At 29.4% G+C, this 22,749-nt stretch overlaps 1 protein-coding gene across 3 annotated transcripts in view; it reads right to left on the bottom strand.

The window, feature by feature from the left end:
- The window catches only part of LOC142328886 (basic helix-loop-helix ARNT-like protein 1), a 508,528-nt gene that overhangs the window by 10,611 nt on the left and 475,168 nt on the right, over positions 1-22,749 (bottom strand). For all 3 annotated transcript variants that reach the window (XM_075373021.1, XM_075373020.1, XM_075373019.1), the window contains 6 exons: positions 20,466-20,619; positions 17,467-17,573; positions 13,774-13,924; positions 10,944-11,055; positions 4,625-5,402; positions 1,692-1,726 (listed from right to left, as the gene is read on the bottom strand). In XM_075373021.1, coding sequence (XP_075229136.1) covers positions 1,692-1,726; positions 4,625-5,402; positions 10,944-11,055; positions 13,774-13,924; positions 17,467-17,573; positions 20,466-20,619 — 1,337 coding nt within the window. The remainder of the gene's footprint in view (positions 1-1,691; positions 1,727-4,624; positions 5,403-10,943; positions 11,056-13,773; positions 13,925-17,466; positions 17,574-20,465; positions 20,620-22,749) is intronic.

The raw sequence follows: 22,749 nt of genomic DNA on the forward strand, positions 1-22,749 counted from the left end.
TTAACATACAATAAATGTAATGCATTGTCTTAAGACAGTGTTTTAATAACTAATGAAGAATCAATAGATTTAAAAAATGCTTTTTATGTAAATCAGTAATTTTGCATTGAGCTTGCTGCTAGTTTAATGTTTATGAATGGTTTTTGTTGGTAGTTATAAACAGAATAATATTAGACAGACCAATGAATACTGGGTAAGTATTTACATCCTTTATAAACTAATGCTGATTGAATATCAGTAATCTCTAGTACCCTGAAAATTGTAAAGTTGTAATTGCCATATGGTAAAGTAAGATTTAATAAACCGATTTCTATAGATCAGTTAAGTTTATCGTCACTGGGTGCAATTTCACTGGAAGCTGTGTCATTTATGATATGCTGACATAGTCAGAGCCAGTAGAAAAATAGAAATTTATCACTTTTTTATGTTGTTTTTGGAGGAATATTTAAGAAAGCTGATTGGACTTTAGAAAAAAATGTTACATGGAAAGTAGAATTCACTGCAATAAGGAGGAATGTAACAAGGGACCCCGAATTTAAATATACCCTTGGTGATAGGGATGTACAGGAAAATTACTATTCTATTATTGATAACTGAATTTTTTTCATTAAAAAAGTACTTTTTGTTAATTTATGGTATAATTGTTAAAATTATATTATATTATATTTGTTAAAAGGTTATCAGAGTTATTTACTTTTTTAGTTCTATATTTTAAGATAGTAGTGTAACGCTGACATCTCAACCCCATAGAAGAAGACACCCGCCTTGTGACGCTTCTGGTCGCCACACTGTCCCCCCCTGTTCCTGGCCCAGATGGGCTTTAACGGGAATCGTCTTTTGCCCTCTAACTTTTTACATCTCATAGTAATAAGCCAGGCATCGTTGGGATGTCACCAATGTAAATGCCTCAGTAGAAATTTGCGTCGGTGATTTTTAAACTCAGCTTTTGTCTTCGCTGCAGGCCTCATCCAGACATCTTGAATGTCTTACATTGTATCCCTCTGAACTTGCTAACTGAGTTTGCGGAAGCACAAACAGTGCCTAGTTCTACATTTTACAGAGTCAATTTCATAAATGTCTCGTAATAATCAAGGCAACAGAATAACAATAACATACCACCAAAAATGTTATTTGCAACAATGAAATTTAGTCCTAGTTCCCTTAGTGAACTCCTCAAACATTCAGTTCATACCCCTGACTTAGTTTCATTTGCAGGAGAGGGGAACAGACCTCCTACTCCCACTCAGCTCCATCACAGAGTCCCGTGTGACATTTCCTTTCACTACTATCATCGTAGTATAATATTGACATCTCAATTCCCCTCCGAGGGAAGAAGATCCCGCCTCATAGCGTGTCAGGTCGCTACACCACCCCCTCCGTGTATAGTATAATACTGACAGTAAATAAAACATATTTATTCATATTAATTCAGAAGATTAAAAGGTGGATAAATTAAAAGATTAATGACAAACTTACTAAAACAAGCCCAATAAAAAGATAAATTAATATTTTATGTACCTAGTGATATTATAAAAATTTAAAATTAATAAGATAAGTAATACACAATTTCTGTGGAATGTTAAAAATAAATTCTATTTTATATTAGAGCAAAATAAGACAGATTAACAAAACTTAATGAAATTTTAAAGTGCCTAATTAAGTGGATTTTATGTGTTTTATTTAAACATTACCTCCGTTTCTTGGGTGAGGTCTTCAGACATCGGTTCTGAAAATAAAACATGAAAGTAGAATTAAAGAATTTTATAAATACATATACTCTCAGATAAAATATTTAAACATGAATTATATAAGCATACATAAAAAATAATCTATTAAAACTTATTACTGATTTTAATGTCTTCAAATTTTCCAATTGAATGTCAATTTTATATATAATAATATGCTGAGTGAAAGAAACTGAAGTGGCTTGATATTTCCATAATGAGTCCAATTAAAAAGATGCAAATTATTGCAAGCTCTCAAAAAAAAGCTGACAACACAGTTGTAGGACTTTCCAGTTACGCATAGAAAAATATTATATTTAAATAAAATGATAATATTCAATGAATCTAACTAAAGCGTGCATGCATACCGTACTTCATTCATGCAGGTGTGGGGCGGTACTAGCAGCCACTTAAAATACTTTTTTGCAGTTTAAATATTATTCATTTATTTAATATTACCACTCACCTGTGACATCACAACATAGAAGACAACTACAACAGCTGTATGTCACTGTTACACAAGTGCTCCTTGTGGTAAGAGGGGGTACCACTATTGACCCACTATACCCACTTAGCCACCATATTTATTTACAGCATTTTTTTGGGTAGGAGATGTGATTTTACAAAATTTTTTAATTGTTAACAAATGTACCTAAGAAAAATAAGACAAAGTCTTATAAAAATAGGTGAATACTCAAGATTATAAGGGTGACCTTGTTGTTCAGCCTCATTTGACCTTTTAAGTTGAAAATTTAATGGCATCAATGTCCCATATACAGATGCTTAGTATCTTGAGATTTCGCCTAATAAGGTTTTATTTTTCTCAGGCATATTTGTTAACAATTAAAAAATAATAATATTTCCAAAAAAGGTTTTTTGCAAGTAGTACCCACCCCAAAAAATTCTCTAAATAAATTAATTAGTGGCTAAGTGGGTATACTGTGTCATTAGTTGCCCCTCTCACCACAAGGAGCGATAGAATTAAATAAATTAAATATAAAAAAGTATTTAAAGTGACCGCTTAGTACCGCCACACCCACACATATGAAATACGACATGTGCACACACTTTAGTTAGAATCATTGAATTAAATAAACAAAAAATATCATTAAATAAAATGATAAATATTCTAAATTAAGTTGTGTGTGTATGTGAATGTAAGCTATGCATCAGAAAAAAGCTGTGTGACGGGAAGGTCCTACAACTGTGTTGTCAGCTTTTTTTATATTTAGTGTAAATACCTTAACATTTTTCATATGTTTGTATTTAAATAATTAACAAGAACTTTAATCACATCTATTTTTTATTTTATAATTTGCTTTTATATTTACAATTTATCTTATACTGATGTATTCTATATAATGTATTATCATGTTCTGATAATATCTTATAAAAATATATTTATTTTTGACAGTCAATGCAACTTATGGTTTAATATTGCTGCAATATTAAAAGTTGATTATTTAAGTTTTAGTTAACTTAAAACATACAATTAACTTAACTAATATGTAACTCAAATATAACATAATTAACCAGAAACATATGTATGCAACCTTAAATGTATTTGTAAGTAGCCATATTTCATTTTTTAAATTGTAATTTAAAAATTTCTTAGAAAACCAAATATGGTTTATTTTGTTAAATTAATAGAATAAGTTGTAATTACTTCCCTAAACTGAAGTAAAATCTATTAGGTAATATTCAAACACAGGACGCAAAGCAATGTTTTCTGAAAATCATGAATTTGTGAGAGAATAGAACGAATGTCTATTCTCTTCATTGACTGTAAGACTTCAACTGAGACGCAGGCTAAATTACAGAATTCATTGTAAAAACATTAAGCGATTTGATAAAACATTATTTTTAAATTATATTCAAATCTCATTAACTTATGACACATAATCCTATTTTTCTAAGTTTACCTCCAAGAGGAATATGATCTAAAAGAAAGAAATTAAAGTTTATTAAAATCTAAATAGATCAATTATACACATTATAATTGTTTTACTCCTTTGTTATTTTCTTTAAATATGTAGTAAATACTGTAAGATCTCAAAAACCTATTTCAGATTCTTTGGTATGTGTATTTTTCTAACACAAACTTTCCACACTGGTAACAGCAACCAGTAATTTATTTTTATTTTTTCTGCTAAAAGGATTTCAATAGTAATCTTCAAGATTATTTTATAAAATCTAGACATTAATCGGAAAAGAAAAAAATTCATGAGTTTGGGCCATTGTACTGGACAATAATGAAAAAAATATTTTAACAGTTTCATTCTTTGACATTATTCTTCATAGATTCATTTTAAATAGAAAAGCAAATCAGAATTAAAGTAAATTTTGTCATAGAAAAGTGGTTTAGAAGTTATACCACTTCAGTACAGTAAGCAAAATAAACGGTTTACATAACAAGTAATAATAAAATAAGTTAATAAAAAATAAACGTATTATGATAAATCATTAGTGGCCATATTCAGTAATAAATTCATTAATAATGCATCCAATGAATTGAATGCAGTAATCCTACAATATTTTATAACTTATGGTCAACAGGAACTTCGCTGACCCGATAAATTTTTTTATGACATCAGAGAATGAAAATGACATGAATTAGCCAAGAAAGGATTGCAAATAATATGAGAGATAAGTTTAAAAGAAGTGATATGAATAACACAAGAGAAGAACCACCAAAAAAAAAAATTATTCTGGAGCAAAAGAAAATGAGTAAGTAAGTGATCTAAAAAGCTGCTTACTGCCATTATGCTTTTGATACCAATATTTGAAGATGAAAGTAGCCCGGAGTAGATTTCTATTTACGACTCATCTTTACGAAGGATACTGTACAAGAGGAAAAATAAATAGTAAAATAACTAAAAATATTAAACACAAATACTCACCAGTGGCAAGACTCAAAGGTCTGAAGTCCATTTGTGTAGGAGTAGCTGGATTTTCCAGTGAACTCATAAACTCACAGATAAAATCTTCAGATTGTTCAAATATAGAGACTGTCGGTGATAACGATGGTTCTACTAAAGAAGTGGTACAAGAACAGTCGACAGAGAGGTGTTGAGGAGCTGGGATCAGGGGTACTACTTGTGATGGGGGAGGTGGTATCGAAGGAGGTGGAGCAGGATTATGAGGAGAATCTGGATATGCTTGGGAATTTGGTACTATCAGTTTTACATGATGATGTTTCACATCGATCTGATGTGTAACAACAACTCCGACATGCTGCGATGCTTTGCTTTCAACATCCACATGAACAGAACTTTCATCAGATGTTTTCATCCTTTTAACATCTGTAACTTCAGTATCACTTGATTCACTGTTTCTATTTCTAGTAGTCCTTCTTATAACAGACTGTCTTTCTGCCTGAGCAGACTTTGTGGTTTCTTGTTGTTGTGGTTGTTGCTCTTCGCCAGTTCTTAATGTAGAAAATGTAATTTTGAACTTTGAAGATTGTTTAACGACCGGAGGAAATGATTTACTAGCAAGCCAAGCCAATTTAAAGTATTGCGGTGACTCCGGTAGCGGGCTAGGGCTACACGGTTTATGATTCACAGTATGATTGGCCGGTAGACTTGATACGAGGTGGGTGATAGCGCACTGTAATTCTCTAGGATCCTCCAATTCTCCAGAAGAATAACCACTGTCCGCACCTTCGATTACATCAGGCTGAAAAATTAATATCGATCATAATATCTTCAATAAAACTAAATTATAAATATTCTCAACAAAATAATAAGTTAAAATATAACTAAAGAATAATAAGAAAAACCTTTTCAATTACAAATTAAAATAAGAGAATCGATTATTTAGAATGGTCCCAATCAAGATGGTTATATCTTTAATATGGAGTACAGGGTACAACTCACTGAATTCTAAGAGATAGGTACAAAAGTAAGAACAAATCGATAACAAAATGATAATAGTTGCAAAAATGAAAAAATTATTAATGGTAACTTGGTTCGCATCATCAGCTGCATATATATATATATATATATATATATAACCATATTGAAAGATCAATTACTTTACTATCTATCAATTACTCTACTAACAAGTACAGTAAATTCAGTGAAATGGCTGGCACATGATTTTTCTTTGCTTAAAGTTTTTGTTTTTATTTTAAAAGTTTTAATTTTTATGTTTGTTTTAATTATATTTTTACATTTTAATTTTAACTTAGTTGATTTTAATTGATTAATCTTTATAATATTAAAAAAATTTTTATATTTAATGTTTTTGATTATATTTAAAAATTTTTTAATTTAAATAAATGTTTTAAAAATTTTTTATATAAGATTTTAAAGTATGAAGTTAAATTTAACTTAAAGATTTTTTAATAAAATTTAATTAGTTTAAAAATATATTTAACATAAAATTATAAGAGAATAAATGATATATTATCACGGATTGCAAGTTTATGATGTTTTTTGTAATATATATACAAATGTATACAGCTGATGATGCAAATCAAGTTCGTGAAAGCGCTTCTGTTTGTTCAATGAAATAAGGTAAGTCATCCTATTTCAATTATTCTGTACTTAGGGTTGAACTATTAAATAAAAATTAATTTTATATTGGTACAGAGGAGTATGGTTATTAAAAGAATTTCTTTTAAAAAAATAAATATATATACAATAAAACCTCCCCAAAACAGAATCTGACGGGACTGAGTAAGAATTCCATTTTGAAGATTTTTCTGTCTTTTAGAGTTTTTAAAAATCTAGCTAATTTATCATGAAGTCCTGTGCTATGAATTATACAAATTTAAAATGAAGTCAGACAAGGATAAACATTTGGAATAATCCGGATATTATACTGCATATAAAAAACATTAACCACTAATTTTCAAAAATTGTTCAGTTATACTAAAAGGGCGTTTTATGTTTTTAAAAGTTATTATTTTTCACTTAAGTTATTTTAGGTAAAAATAACATAACTTAGGTTATGTTATGTTAGAAAACATATATTTAGCCTAAAAATAAAATAAAATTATTTTCTAAAATAATCAAGTACAATTTTGTTTCAATAACTTACCTTTGGAACTTTCATTTTCAATAATTTAAACACTTCAGTAATACAAGAGAATAGAAAAAATTCACTTAACCTAAAACACAACATGATCTAACACTAATTCTAAAGTAAAATCATTTCCTAAATTAGTCAAGTACAGTTTTCTGTTTCAATAATTTACTCTTGGAACTTTCATTTTCAATAATATATTCTAGCGGTTAACATATTCTGTCACAAATCATCGCTGTTTATACAAATTAAAAATTCTTTCAGCTGTGTGTAACCGTACCCAATGCTTCTCCGACACTGTTAATTTTGTTTTCTGTGTCCCTCCATGTCCATGTTTCTATGTTTTTATTCTTCTGAACTTTTGTTAATCTTGCTAGTTTTAGAGAAAATAATTTCATCTACAGTAGAAAATCCTTCTTCGGTTGCCAAATCACTATCAATACCCATGTAGTCTTCAGCATGAGCCGATATTTGACCACTTTCTATGCAACAGAAATTCAACTTCACACAATATTGTTGTACTGTGCAAAATGCAAGTATCGAGAACATAATCATTATCATTATTGGTTTCCGTGCAGAAACCAGCTTCTTTAAACGCATTTTTAACACAGTTATTTGTAATTTGTTAGCGCATAAGGTGCTCTGATATGCATCAGTTCTTGAACAAATGAACATGAATCCATATTGGTGACTAGCGACTGCAGAATGTGTTTCCGATAATGAATTTTTATGATTTAATAACCCCCTGGTCCATCGATTGAGTTACACTAGTTGTGTTCGGAGGAAAGAACACAAGCCTTATGTTAGAATAATTTCCATGAGGGTGACACGACACATTGTCTAAAAACAGCAGAATATTTCTGTTTTCACTAACCATTTTCTCATTTAAATTATATAGCAATTTTTCCATTTTTCCAAGCCTTGCTGTTTCAAAAATTTGTATAGTTACCACTGCAATGATATTCAAATAAGAAGTCTTAGATGAAGTCTATCATTCTAGTGGTAACTGAATGAATTTTTGAAACAGCAAGGCTTCCAAGATTTACCTATCACCAATGGTTTAAGCAACATGCCATCTGCAAAACCGCACACCAGAACAGACTTTCTTTGGATTGTTTGTATGCAATACACTTTTCATTTTTGAAACAATATGTTTTGTTCGGTAAAACTAAAAAAGAAACAAGTTTCATTACAATTACTAATATTTTTTGGTTTGTAACCTGCTTTAATTTTATCTTTCCAGTTGATAACTATTTCATGTATCTACATGAAATAGTTACCAACTATTAGCTAAGGAGCTAACCTGAAAGTTGATTGTTAGGTAAACAACAGTTACAGTACTGTATTATTATAATAATAATCATTTCTATTGGATTTATAAGTTGCAAATCTTGGGAATGTACAATCTTTTTTTTTTAATTTCCTTTCCGTCTTATGGGACAAGATTAATACGTAAATTAAAAGTAAAATCTATGTTTCCTTTCGATTTCCATATTGTGGAGTTTTCTATCTTGAAGAGGTTAATTTCTATAAAAATATATCAGGACTTGGGAAACCATACGTTTTGAGGAGTTTTCTGGTTTTTTTTGGAGGTTCTGTTTTGTAAAGGTTTCACTGTATATATATTTATACAGTAATGGAAATTTTCCGGTTGAAGACAAATTTAAATGAAATGAAATAATGAACTGTGAACTGTAAATTTCTATTACTCTGAAAGGTGGATTTGAACTGAATGATTATGAATATCTAAAATTTCTAGATTTGTGAAATTCTGAGTTTCAAGGGTTAAAATGAATTTTTTTTGAAACCCTGTTATTTTTTAATTTCTCAATAACAAACGGACAATCAAACCAATTTTTGGTGAGTGCAATCTTCATATCAATAAACCAATTTCTACATTTTTGAAATTCAACCTTGACAGGTGATGAAGGAAGGTAAAAAAAAATGTTGAACAATGATTGTAAATTTTCTCAATCCCGACTATAGTAAACGAGAAATTCACAGTAGATTTGGGTTTAAACTTCAGATAAATATTTAAATTCAATTTTGGGTTTTTTAATTCTGATTTTTTTTTTAAGGTATGCAAAAATATATGGCGCTGAAGCTCAACCAACACAGCCACTGCCACGGTTATTGTAAGTGTGACTGATCACACTTGGCAGTGGTTACTTGACTAAAATATAAAAAATAAAAAGAGTGACTGCTACAGGAAACGCAATTAACCATAACGCACAGGTGAAGCGATGGGGAGGTAGTTTATTATAAATCTGCCAGGTCATTTACTTTTTATATTTAGGGATTGAAGGATAACAGATTAGAAAGTTCACAGTTTACTTTCTTATCTAGAATCTCTAACTAATTAATTAAATCTGCCAATAAATTATATTTCTATTAACTCGAGTTGATTTTTATAAATGAAAATAATAGTTTTATTAAATTAATAATACCACTAACTTGAATTGAGTTTGTATAGATGAAAGTAATAGTTTTATAAGTATCATACTGATATTAAGTCTCTGTTTAAGGTCAGGTCAGTTGAACAGGTTGGTTTACATGAATCTACTCCATGTTTAATTAATTTTAAAGAATATAAAAGTGACCGTGAATAATAATCTGCATGTGTACTACAGTAATTTTTCTTTTAAACAAGGTACCTTTTTCATTAAAATGATGATATACCTAACTGAAAGGGCATCATCACTTCAAGAATACCAGTAAAAAATGTAAGTCAGGCAAAACGCACATAACACGTAGAAAATAAGAAACTAAATTCTGAGATAATCTACATCTCTATTTCCCTGATGAAATACTAATAGAAATTGGGGGAAAAAATATAAGTTATTAATAAAATAACAAATAAAAGTAAATTAAAATTCATAATGAATATTTAACTGAATTATTTATTGAATACAAATGTATGAGTAAATATGGCTAACCAAACAATCAATTCATGACATCATAAAAAAAAACAATTGGAATTAAGATCACTTACCCATGGCAGCAAGAAATACGGTACAAAAACAACATATTAAATTGATAAAATTTATATTAATTGAGATGCCATCTGTTTTACTAGAATAAAGTCAACTTTTTATAGATACAGCTGACTTGTATCTTCATCCATTAAATCCTTAGAGAACTGCTATAATCTGAAGGTTTGTCAGGTACAATTATTTCCTTAATACAATATCACATTTAGAAATTTTATTATAGAAATTATCTGCAAATATTTTATGAAAATAACTATTTCTGCAACAAAATATACAGCGTTTGTCTTACAATAATAAAAATATTTAGATAATCTATTTCTTTAACACCTAATACAAGAAATATATTATCAAGACAAATGAACTGAATTTAATTTACTAAGCATTTGGCATTGTTGGTATTTATACAAAAGTGAAATCTGCAGGGACAATCACTCCAAGACATGACCAATTTTTCTGGCAATGTTACATTTTGACATGCTAAGCCTTAAGTACATAAGCAACAGGTAGCAGAATGTGAAATGTCTCCCTCATACATGAGAAGAGGGATGTTAGCCAATAAGTCATGAACCAAGGTAGCAGCAAGTAGTCCTGAGTTATCAGAAACAACTCAGCAGAAGAGTAGCTTTGTCTAAATTCCATATGTAATCATAATGGTATTGTATCTTGATAAATAAGGGTTACTATTAATCAAGTACTGGTACGGGAAAATGGTCAATGACCTTGAAATTGGATGAGGAGAACATCCTGCATCAAGGCCAGAACTTTAGAATGAGGTCTCTGAAACAATCTGGAATGAGGAGGGTGCAGGGAACAACCTGAACATTATCGGTATAAATATTTCTAGTTTTTAAAGTGCAACTCACATTACATATTTCCTATTCTCAGACTCTCAATCCGTGGATGACCTTAAGAAGTAAAAGGTTAAATAAATAATAAATAATGTAAAAGCTAATTTTTAAATTATAGTTTTCTTATTTGAAGATAACTTATTGAAAAAGATAACAGAATACAAAACATGAGCAAGCTTTATGCTAGTTATTAATAAATAGAAATAAAAGCTTTTCTTTATTGAATATTTTGATTCAGCAGAAAACAATTCACAAGCAATAAACTGATTAAGGATCACAAGAAGCATACTGAAAGATTCATTTAAATTCACTTAGATTACCAGCATGCAGCATCTACTTTTAAAACTTACCAACTGAATATGATTTCTGGCAATAGCATTGATGCCAGGTTCGGTTCTTTCAGTAACTAAAGGAGAGAACAAATTTTTCATTTTCCTTATTAACTCCTCCCCTTCTTCTTCACTGAAACAATAAAGGAATAATAGTAGATAACTGTTCCATAATATAACGGAAAAGACTTGTTTAATTAATTTTATTTAATCAGATTTAACAATAAATTAAGCCATTATAAACTACCTCACAACTATTACACATTGAAAGCTATATCCTTTAAATGTCTACTTCGAATAAGTAAGCATTCTTGAAGCCTCTCACAATTTTCTTCAATGTTTCACCCGTAATGTTTCCGACCTCAGTAATCTCCTTTTAAGTTCACCAATACTTTGAGGGCAGTGTTACAAAATAGTGTTGTGGACAGTATTGCACAAAATTTCCTGCATAAAGTAGTCACACTTGAATCTGGAGACTTTGGGACTTTGCCATCTGTAGAATGTTCTCATTTCACAAGCCAACATGATTCCCAAACAATTGTTACATCGTAGCAATAGACGTCATAAGTAGTGTGTGCTGTTGCACCATGTTGGTGAAACCAACCAGATTTTCTTAACCGATTAGTTAAAATATGTTTATCATTCATCATGTCAAAAATAAAATATTAATGCTACCACACTGACATATTGAATTGCAGTAACAGTTATTATACAATTATTCTTATTTTCAAAGAAATACGGTCCAATAATTGCTTGGGATAACACACCAAATGACTACTTTTGCTGTTCGTGAAACTCTTCTAACGCATAATATTGGAAATTTTGTTTATTTACTAAACCTTTTAAATAAAAATTTTCTTCATATGACATCCAAAAATTGGGAAGAAAATGATAGTAATTTTCCATCTTATTTAACATTAATTAACTTACAAAATATTTCATTATTTCTCAAGTAGTGAAGTTTCAATTCTTGAACAAACTACAATTTATATGATTGAAAATTCAAATTTTTTAACAATATTCTTTTCTTAAACTTGAATGCATATGCTAAATGATCTTAAATCCTACAGGCCGATGGCACTGGACTCTGTAAAACAGCAACAGTAACAGCTTCAACATTTGCTAGTTTGTAGACTGTTCTTGCTTTATGGGTCGGATTTTTTTTGTGTTGAGGTTGTTTCTTTGAAATTCCTAATCCAAGTCCTTATTGCATGAACAGATGGAACAGGATCACGATGATGAAGATTAAAGTGTCTATGAAAGTCCCTATGAATGGTTTGTGCACAATCCTTTTATGATTTTAGAATGAATAATATTATACACCATTCCACCAATCCTTGTCAACTAGTGGCAATAATACAGCTGAGCAATGGTACATGTATAGACCACATTTACACAAATCAGTCTGCCAAAATTACAAAAAAAATTCCTATTTTTTCACCTACCTTATAAGAAGCAAAGGTACGGTTGTTTTTAAGTACTAAACTCTAACAATGAATATTAGTCGGTGCTGATTTTAGAGTATTTATTGATTAATAATTTGATTGTTTTGGATGAGAATAAATTATGAAAAAGTAATGAGAGATTCGACTTGAATGTCTGCGTACATTATCTGAAGCAAGAATGTTATACAATATAACCAACGATGATAGTAATACAGGCATGGCTATGTTATATGATTTAACTTAACATTCAAGTTGGTTAACTCTATAATGAGCATTAAGTGTTAATGTAGAAGTTAACACTTCTACGTTAAACAAGAAATGTCTCTCTGACTCCAGAAAAATAGTAAGGACTATACCAGTGCTGTAATGAAAATGGCATATATATAAAGTTCAAATTACCTTTAGTAACTACACAACAGATGTTCAAAATGATTTGCGATCCCAATGCAGATTCGTACATGTTTAATAACATTTGCAGCCACTTTTCATAATGTTTGCTTGCACATTAACGTTTGAAATCTCACTTTCAAATTCTTTGCAATTTCTAATTTCAAAGGTTTTTGTCATTGAAGTAAGCAAGTTATGAAAGACGAATTTTTAAATTAAAATTTTTTTCCAATTGTCACAGGACACAATGGAACCACATTTAATAATTAATTACTGGTCTCTCTGTTCTTCCAATTCTCTTTCATTTTCAATCCTATTGTTCTTCTGACCATTTCTTATTATTAAATTCTCTGTTTCCTTTTTGGATTCCTTGTATCTTCTTTTTATATTTATCTTTTTTAATCTGTTTGAATCATGTGACATTACTTTTGTATCCATTTTTATATTTGCCAAAAATCCACTCAGTTAATCAATTCGGGTTCACAAACCCTAATTAATTTTCCAACCCTCATCCGTTTTCCTCAGTTCAAGTATCTTCTCTTACTAATTTCTATTTTGACTACTTCTCCCTGATTTCGAGTCAAGGCGTAGGCTTTCTTGCATTTTGCTGATCCTTACTTTATTTACTTCTTTATCTTATCATTTGATAATATTTATCGTTTGATTAATTGATTATCCTTATGTACTTAAATTTGGGAACTTATTTTAAACTTTATATATATACATATACATATATATATATATATATGTATATATATACATATATATATATATATATATATGCATCTTGTCATCCATGATTCTTATCTGTGCTTGGACTTTTGTAATTGTCCTTCTTGTAATAACAATTATAAGATATTAATCAAATTCCCATACTAATTCAAAATTCTATATTTTAATTAAAGAACAATTTTACTGCAATTTCATTGTCGCAAATGTGAAAACTGAATACAACAGACAAAAAGAAATATATTAATATCTAAGAAGTAGTAATTAATAAAAATAATTTCATAACTTACGAAACTAAAGAATTTATACAGACGAAAGATTGGACAGTCTCATTATCCTCTCCTAATTCCAGATACCCATAAGTTCTTAAATAAATAAAATTACCAGTCTTAGTCATCAGTCTGTAGCAACTTGATCCATATGATTCACCTCGATAATACACTAAAATAAAATACATAAAAAATTTGTGTATATACCTTTTTAACTAATAGTTTAAAAATTCTCTGACCCAGACTTTATAGCTACACTTTCCTCATCAAAAGAATGATAAAAGTCATAAAACTTAAGTCTGGAAACACTTTGCTCTAAAGTTACAGGGAGCAAAAGATTTCATTACCAGATTTTTGCTCTAAGATCAAACAATGCTATACTAAAACTTCATAGACAAATTATTGAGCAAATCGAATGGTTTTATATGTAGTCTTAACTGATAAATTGAAAAAATAATGAGCCCCAGAACTACATCTCCAGCAGTTTCTGAGAAAATTATTGTAAAACCTAAAAAATTGTGTGTTGAGAAGCAAACGTTTTTAGGTTTAGCATAAATTTAATTTGTTAAATTTTATTAATAGCAAAAGAATGAAAAAATAAACATACAAAGAATAAATGAAGAAGGAAAATATCTAATGAGATATGCAAAATAAGATATTAATCTGATAATAATGGTAGATTGGAATGTCAGAATAGTGGAAACATGAAAACTTAATGTAATTTGAGATTATGGGCCAGTTCAAAGAAACAAAACATCAACTGGACTTTCACAATTTTACATCAAATGTAAACTGTTATTCTCAAAACCTCTACAAAAAATTCAGAAGCCAAAAATATATAAAAGTGAAGCAAAAAAAGTAATATGCTTAATCAAATACATGATGCATAATATATATATATATAAACACTTTTTTTAATAAATAAAACAAAGCTTCAAGAAATTATTTATGTATCTAACAGTAATTGATTTGATAATTCGTCATCCACAGAACAACTACACATCAGACATACTACATAAACTTCATGTTTCTTAGGAAGGTTTAATTTATAATGGCATTTAAACATCATACACTTCAGAAAGGGTTAAACACCGAATTTATATAGATGTTTTGTAAAGTGTCATGACAAGTGATCTTTTTGAAAACTGCCTCTGTTTTCCTCCTTGGATGTTCAAGAAGCTGCATGTTTTATCCTATGACATAACCCATCTTTTCCCTTAATGTTTCATCCTTAGATATTATTTTTTTTAATTTTTTTTACTCTTCACTTGGCAAAATACTAGGACACTTTTTTTTTTTGGAGTTGTTGCAGGGTGTGTTTCCTTCTTTACTACAGTATCTACCATCTCATTCCAAATATTCCTACTTAACAGTCCCTGATAAATAATCAGCTTGGTTCCATCTGCAGTTATGGAACAGTATCATTCCTTATTATTTCCTTGACACTAGGCACTAATCTTTACTGAAGTAATATTATTGCTCATATGGCAGAAAAAAATTAAAGTATTTTTTTAGTGCCTTTTTGTGCTCGGATTTGATTGAAACTTGAGTTAGAGCTAGATTTATTACCTCTAATGAACTACAAAAGTACAAATATCTTCCTGCAGATTTATAAAAGTAGAACTCTTAACTGAAAACTCTAATGCTATTATAACCATTGTCTTCAATCACGATACTGTTAGTGTAGATGTAAGCCATTTTTTTCTTTTTTTTTGTAAAGTGATATTTATCATATCCAGCTATAGTAAAAGGATGTTTTTATATCTGTTTTCTGAATTCTTATGTATAAATCAAGTCTTGCTACTAGACACATATTAAGAGGGCAGGCAGAAATTAAAAGATCTTTATCAGATGGTGGTCTGTAATTTACTCTCACTGTAGAAATATTTTGGCCAAACCTTTCTGTGTTTTTAGACAGCAAGCATGAGATCACTAAATATGAACTTCACCACTAAATCTGAATGTGGGATTTGACTGATAAAGGTATAATAATATTGATGGAAAATTATTATTTATTTTAAAATGAACTGAAACATAATGATTTCAAACTTTCTAAAATATTAACAATTGAAAGATGTAGCACTATTCAAAAATTACAATAAAAACATGTTATGTAACAAAATTTTTATATTAGTTGTAGTTATAAAAAGGGTTTAAAATTAAATAAAAAAAAGAGAATAAAACAGAAAAAGTAGAATAAATTTCAATTAATTTCATACAAATTGCATATTGCATACACATTGCAGGTTTGCCATACCTGAATCAGTATAAATATTAAAGAAATATTTGTAACACAGTACATTACTATTGTTATAACTAAAAAATCTGTTTCATTTTTATCCAATTATTTTTATGTTTCCTTTATGGAAAACAAAAATAAATAAAAACCACCTTTTTTATCATTTAATTTTAAAAAAATTTGCATGTACAAGGATTGTTAAATAAAAACACAAACGACAACAGTGGAAAAACAATTAAATAGAATAAACTGAAACTGTCTGATGTTGAAGTTGACATAGAAAATAGCAGCTGTTTAAAAAGGATTTCCATTATTATAATTTGTTTGTTTATTTCAAAATATCAGCTCTGCTTGAAACAAATATATGGAAGAACAGCAGCTTGCTGTGCCAAAATTTTTATTTTCTCAAGTTCACTCATGTATATTAAGACAGTATGTTAAAAAAAAACTATTTAGTGCAAGTTTTTATAAGAGGATCAAACAGTTTAAAGAGAGTAGAACAAATGTCACTGATTTTCATCACAGTGGAAGACTGAAGGAAGTTTGGATTGACACTTTGCAAAATATAATTAATTACCTCATGATAAAGGCAAACGCATAAATGTTCGGGAAACTGCTAAAGTTTGTAAGCAAGTTCTAACATTGTCCTAATTATCCATAATAAGCTGAATTAATGCAAACATATTCAAGGTAGATTCTGAGACAGTCAACTCAAAATCACACAAGATTTCACACTTGTACAGAACTTAAATGACTGTTTTAACTGAAATATTTTTAACTGAAGGATGCTTTTTTAGATTACCTAATTTGAGTAACTTGTTTTGAAACTAGGATTCATCACTTTGAGCCTAAATCCAAATGTCAGAGTCTGAAATGGAAACATCCGAGTTCACCTGTCAGGAAATAATTCAGAATCTATATGTCAAAAAGTAAAGTATTGCTAACAGTACTTTGAGGCTACAAAGTTCTAATTTATTGTGATTACTTGAAAGAACTACTTACAATCAACAGTGAATGAGAGAACATGCTCGAAAATAAAGTTGTATAATATAAAATAAATAACCAAGAGGAAAAGTCTTAGTTGCTTCTCAAAAGACATAATTCTTCTGCATGATAATCCACCCCATACTCAAACAATATGGGAAGCTATTCAGAAATTGGGCGGGAGGTGTTGCCCCATCATCAAATTTTTTTTAGGTCCTCTAAAAGAATTTTTACACAACACAAAGTTTGGGAACAATGAGTGGGGTCAAGAATGCAGTACAAGAGTAAAAGATGAATGATCCTCATTCATTACTGAATGAGGAACAATCATGTCTTTATGTAAATTCATTTGCATCTACATAAAAATCAAGTTAATTCACAACTGGAAAAACTACAAATCACCAGATATTAATGAACAATAGTAATAAGAAGATTCAGATCATTAAGCATAGACAAGTAATTTAAAAAGAATCTTTCTGGTTTTAGCTTACTTTGTCGAAGTGCAATCATAGTCCATCGCACATCATCTTTGTGCATATAATTAAAACCATGGATACCGGTTACTTCTTCAGCCATATACCCGGTGACTACAGATATCCTGAAAGAGAACAAATAAATTCCATTTAATAAGCAGATAAATAATTTATCAGCAATCACAATAATTTATCCTAAATATTTTATCAACTTCACTAATTAATTTATTTTTTCTTCTATTATACTCATTTTTATGCCAGTAATTACTATTCTAAAACAAACTATGATAAATATCTTAATTTAATTCAGACAACTGATTCAAGTAAAAATTTAACAACCGATAACTGTAGAAACTGATCCCTGCAACAAATATTCTTTAAAACATTAGTTTAAATTTTTAACGCAGTACTATGATATATGAACTCGTAAAAATAATAACATTGTCAAAAGATAAGTAGTAACACGTACCTTTCACATGTTAAAGATCAACACACTTCTCTACTTTTAAAAATGCTGCTATGCACTTACAAGCCAGTAAGTAATATGGGTAATGAGGGTTTTTTTATTTGTGTATTTTCTTGTAAAAATCAAACTACTTCTAGATCAAAAATGCTTATTTCTTATTGTTATATTTAACTGACGCACTCTTTTTCTCTAGAATTATGGTAAAAACATCTGTGAGTAAACAGGATAATCATGATTAATCTCTCCAACATATTACTTACCTCTCAATCTTATAATTAATCAATTTTCTTTATTTACTTTACATTATATTGTTTAAATTCTTTCTATCTTCTTGTTACTGTTATACCTTCATTTTATAATCAGTTCTATTATTTGTGTATATATTTTAATACAGATCAGGAGATGCATCTTTATCTAATAGGCAATTCATAAACTACCACTGACTAGACAGAAAGAAAAACTCATGATCAGATCACAGGCAGAGTCCCAAATTATCCTATAAACCGCTCTACATATCCCAGGATCTTCAAACATACTGACTGACTTCATCCACAAAAAATCAAAATGAGATCGAATGGATAAAAGTAAGAGTACAAGAGTGGATGTCTATTCTCAAAGAATGGTGATGAAAACAGAGATATCCACCAAGAAGAAAGCTCCAAGATAGGTGATTTACAATCAGAGCACACACAGATTGAAGCATTTTTATTTTTAGCCAGAAAGAGAGCAGCACATAACAGATCAATTCTTTGAGCAAATTCAATAAATATTAAAACAAAAATTATTTTTCCTATGAAAATTAAAGAGCTATCTGAGATCAGGTGCAGGAATTCTAAAGGAACAATCTCACTCATTTCCAAAATCATGTGGCGCATGAAAGTATTAGTCTATAAATATTGGGGATCTGACTGAATTGCCAAGTTGGATCCCTACTTTTGATGTCCAGTCTATTAACAAACATGTTAAAGTTTCACACTTATTTAAACACATTTTGAAAATTTAATAACAAGAGAGATTTTATACAAACCCTATAGAACAACCATTACATGTATCTGGCAGGTCTGTGGTTTAGCCAAACTGTACAGTCTGGCTAAATGTATCAGGAAAGATGGTACCATATTGTGTATATAATGAGAAACTACTGTCACGGTAGTGACAGACAGCGAATATATGATTCAAATTGAAACTCAGGAAAACGGTGATTTAAGACCAAGATTTGATTAGATAAGAATATGGGAATAAATGTATATCCTCAAATGTTCACGTAATTCAAGAGCAGTATGAAAATTCTTCAAGAAGTCAAGTCTAAATACTCATATTTTTTATTACCAATAAGGAATCATTACTGAAGTAAGAAAAAAATTATGAAGCACATTAAAATATAAGAACAACTAGAGATGAATTTTAGTATTAACAGAAAGGCAATTTTCAAAATTGTAAGGAATATTCAGACAAAAAAAATCCCTTCCTGATTTTTGCTGTGTTTCATGCAAAATATATTCATTCCAGTTGATGACGGAATTACCATTTGCAGCGAGCAAAAACATCCTTCAAACTCCTCATAGAAAAAACATTTTTGAATTTGATTACAGTAGATGTATTTTTGCTGCGATCCTACAACTACACATAAACATGCCAAATGGAAATCACCAGGATTACCAGAAGATGAATGAAAATTTGTATGTTGGTTACAAATGAATTATTTTGACAAGAAGTCAGTCAGTGTCCTTACAACAATATGTTGCTCATTAGAAAGTAGTTCATCAGGAATTTTTGGCCCAAAAAGAAGCACAAGTTTAAATTATTAGTAATTCATAACCATTTTGTATTATGTCTTGTAGTTTTGGAATATTTATTATTTTCTTTTTTTTCAATTATAATTTTACAAAAACCGCCCTAAAGAATTATAATTTTTTAGGTGTTCAGTCATGCACACCATTCTTTAGATTTATCTCCTTCATATTTCCTGACCATATATTAAAATATTAAATTTATCATCACGAAATCATATTTTCAATAATGCTGAAGACATTTAATTAAGCATCGCATTCTATCTTAAGATCACAAAAAAAATTAACAAAAATCCTTTGTTACATCATTCAACAACTCCTTTATCAACAAAGAAGGGATGTACCTCAAATAAAATACAAATTGTGTTCAGGTCTAAATCGAGTGCTACAAAGACTTTTGATTTTTACATTAAAAAAAAATGTTCAAATTTTATAGTATTCATTTGCTTTACAGCAAGACTGATACAGGACAGAGTATAACCGATAAAGCAGAACGCAAGACATTTTCTCTCATTCTTGCCAACAAATTATTCTCAGAGACAAATTAAATAATGATATAAAAAAATCTTATGTACCCTTTTTCACCTTTTATTAGTTCTACATAGCTTCATAAATCTATTTATTTAACACAAATTACAGAAGTGTAGAAAGATTAAATAAATCATCGGTAAGCGATATCTGAGATAAAGATATAGAAAGTAAAAGTATAATGTTAATTATAGAGTTCTTTAATAATAAGCTAAAATAAATATATACTTTACCTATGGTCGGTATAAATAATGGTTCCATCAACTAAATGACGGGTAATATACTCTTCTCTTGTTGATTCGAGTAACGATAGATCCGCTATACGTTTCTCTTTATATGGTTTCATCATAGCGACAAGCAATACTTCATTATTACTTATTAACTGATCTGAAACAGAAAACATACAATTACTTAATCGCTTTTACTACAATTATAGGAGATTATTTCAATAATTAACAATGGTATGTACGATAATGCGTAAAAATTTTTTTTTTACATTTTTAAAAACAGTAGAAGAATGAAGCTGTCAATATATTATTACGGCCCAAGCCAAAGATCATTGGAGTTGTGAACTGATGTATACAAAAGGGACTGGTCATATTTTGAATTAAATAACATTTTAGTTTGAACAGCCGATTCATGAATTAAATACAACTGATTGGCTGAAGCAAATCTGTAACCTCATAATTTATTCTTTAAAAAAAATTAAACATATTTACAAACCATTTTTATATGTTCTTTCACTAATACTATTGTATGCAGCTATCTAATTATTATTAAGAGAAACAAGAATAAATTAGTTATAAAAACAAATTTATTAATTCCTTACAGAATCAATACATTATGAATACCAATAATATATATTTAAAAATCAAATCATAAAAAGGTAAGGGTTCATAAATACCTTTTTTGTATAAAATTTATTTAGGAGTAGAAAAGCTGGTTGAAGCGGTCTTCAAATCTTCAGATTTGAAAGCCGACAGCTATATTCTATTTATGAAATAAGCTATTCTTATTAATAGCTTCTTAATTGCTTAAGAATAAGCTATTCTTTTTTAACAGAAGTGTTAAAAATGAATTTTTTTCACAGGGCAAGTAGTTAAAAGCTCTTGCTGACCCTCTTATAACTAAATTCTCCTCTTTCAAAAATATGTAGAAAGCTGAAATTTAACATAATTACTCACAAAAATCAGTTCGATTAATCACGCTAAGTAAATATTAAATAAATTTATAAAAAAAATGAAATAAGAAACATTAAAGGGGTATAAAAAAATAAATAAATAAAAGGGATAGAAATATCAAACTTTTATAACTGTAAAGTAGTATCTTATCCCGATCTTTGTTTTTTCCTGAATCGGTTTTTCGATCGGTATTTATGATCAACATTTGACACGATCTCGTGAAAATATTTACAGAAAGCGTATATAAAAATATTAACTTTTACAATAAATGAAAACTAGAAGCGTATTATCGCAACATTAATCGTAGAAGAAAAGTCAATCGAGTTTAATATCGATAAAAGTTTTAAAACATGGAGATAGCTTGGTCTTTTGTCTCTATCGAGGTAAAAACCGAATTAGCGACGCAGCCAAAAATCAACAACAAATCGGATCGGTTATCGAAGAATGAGACCTGCATATTATCGATCGAAGATTTACGTTGATGATGACGTTCTGTTGACTTTGAGGCGAAAGGACTTCAATGCAAAATACGACAATAAATCGTCTGTCGTTTAGGCGAAAAGAGGCCCGGCGAAACAATTATGCGTGTACAAAAGGAAATTATAACGTATTAAAAAAGCCGATATAATGCCGAACGGAACGAGTCGATATCTTTGATTATCCTGATACGTTCGACAGAAAAATCGTTGGAAAATCAATATACAATATGAAGACGAATCGGTTACATTATCGACCGAGGAAATACTCAGCAAGAAAAAAAAGAATGACCGTATAAGAATAAAGTGTATCGCCTTATCACCTTATTAAACGCAACAGAGGACTTAATAACGCTGAAAACAAAACGATAAGTTAAAGAACCGCTGAATCGAGATAATGAGAAAAGCAGTGCAGAAAGTCGAGGGAAATAACATTAGGAACAAGAAATTAAAACAAATCCGGTCGAGAGGACAATACCGATTGATTTGATGATTTTATGAGAATTAATCAAAACAGGTAACTGGAATTTGTGATGAAGAAGTGACCGGGGGGAATCCAAAGAGGTGAACCGTAAATTCAACGTACGATTTTATCGATAGAATAATTAATAAGAGGAGAAGACCGTGTAGAAGAAAACAGAACGGTTTGGAATGGAAATTAAACCGTAAAAAACTAGCTAGAAGGATCGGACGCTTAAAGATATAACGAATAAAGAACACCATTCTGCTGTTTTAGATGGACGATAACATAAGAGTTTCGTTTGTTCGACATCCTGTAAACACTGATTACGCTGATAAACAATGATTTTGTTAAATGAGAGTGAATAACTAATTCTCATAATATTTTACATGCTGATTTC

Source organism: Lycorma delicatula, chromosome 8 (assembly GCF_047948215.1).
Source record: "Lycorma delicatula isolate Av1 chromosome 8, ASM4794821v1, whole genome shotgun sequence".
In the NCBI taxonomy this organism is placed as follows: domain Eukaryota; kingdom Metazoa; phylum Arthropoda; class Insecta; order Hemiptera; family Fulgoridae; genus Lycorma; species Lycorma delicatula.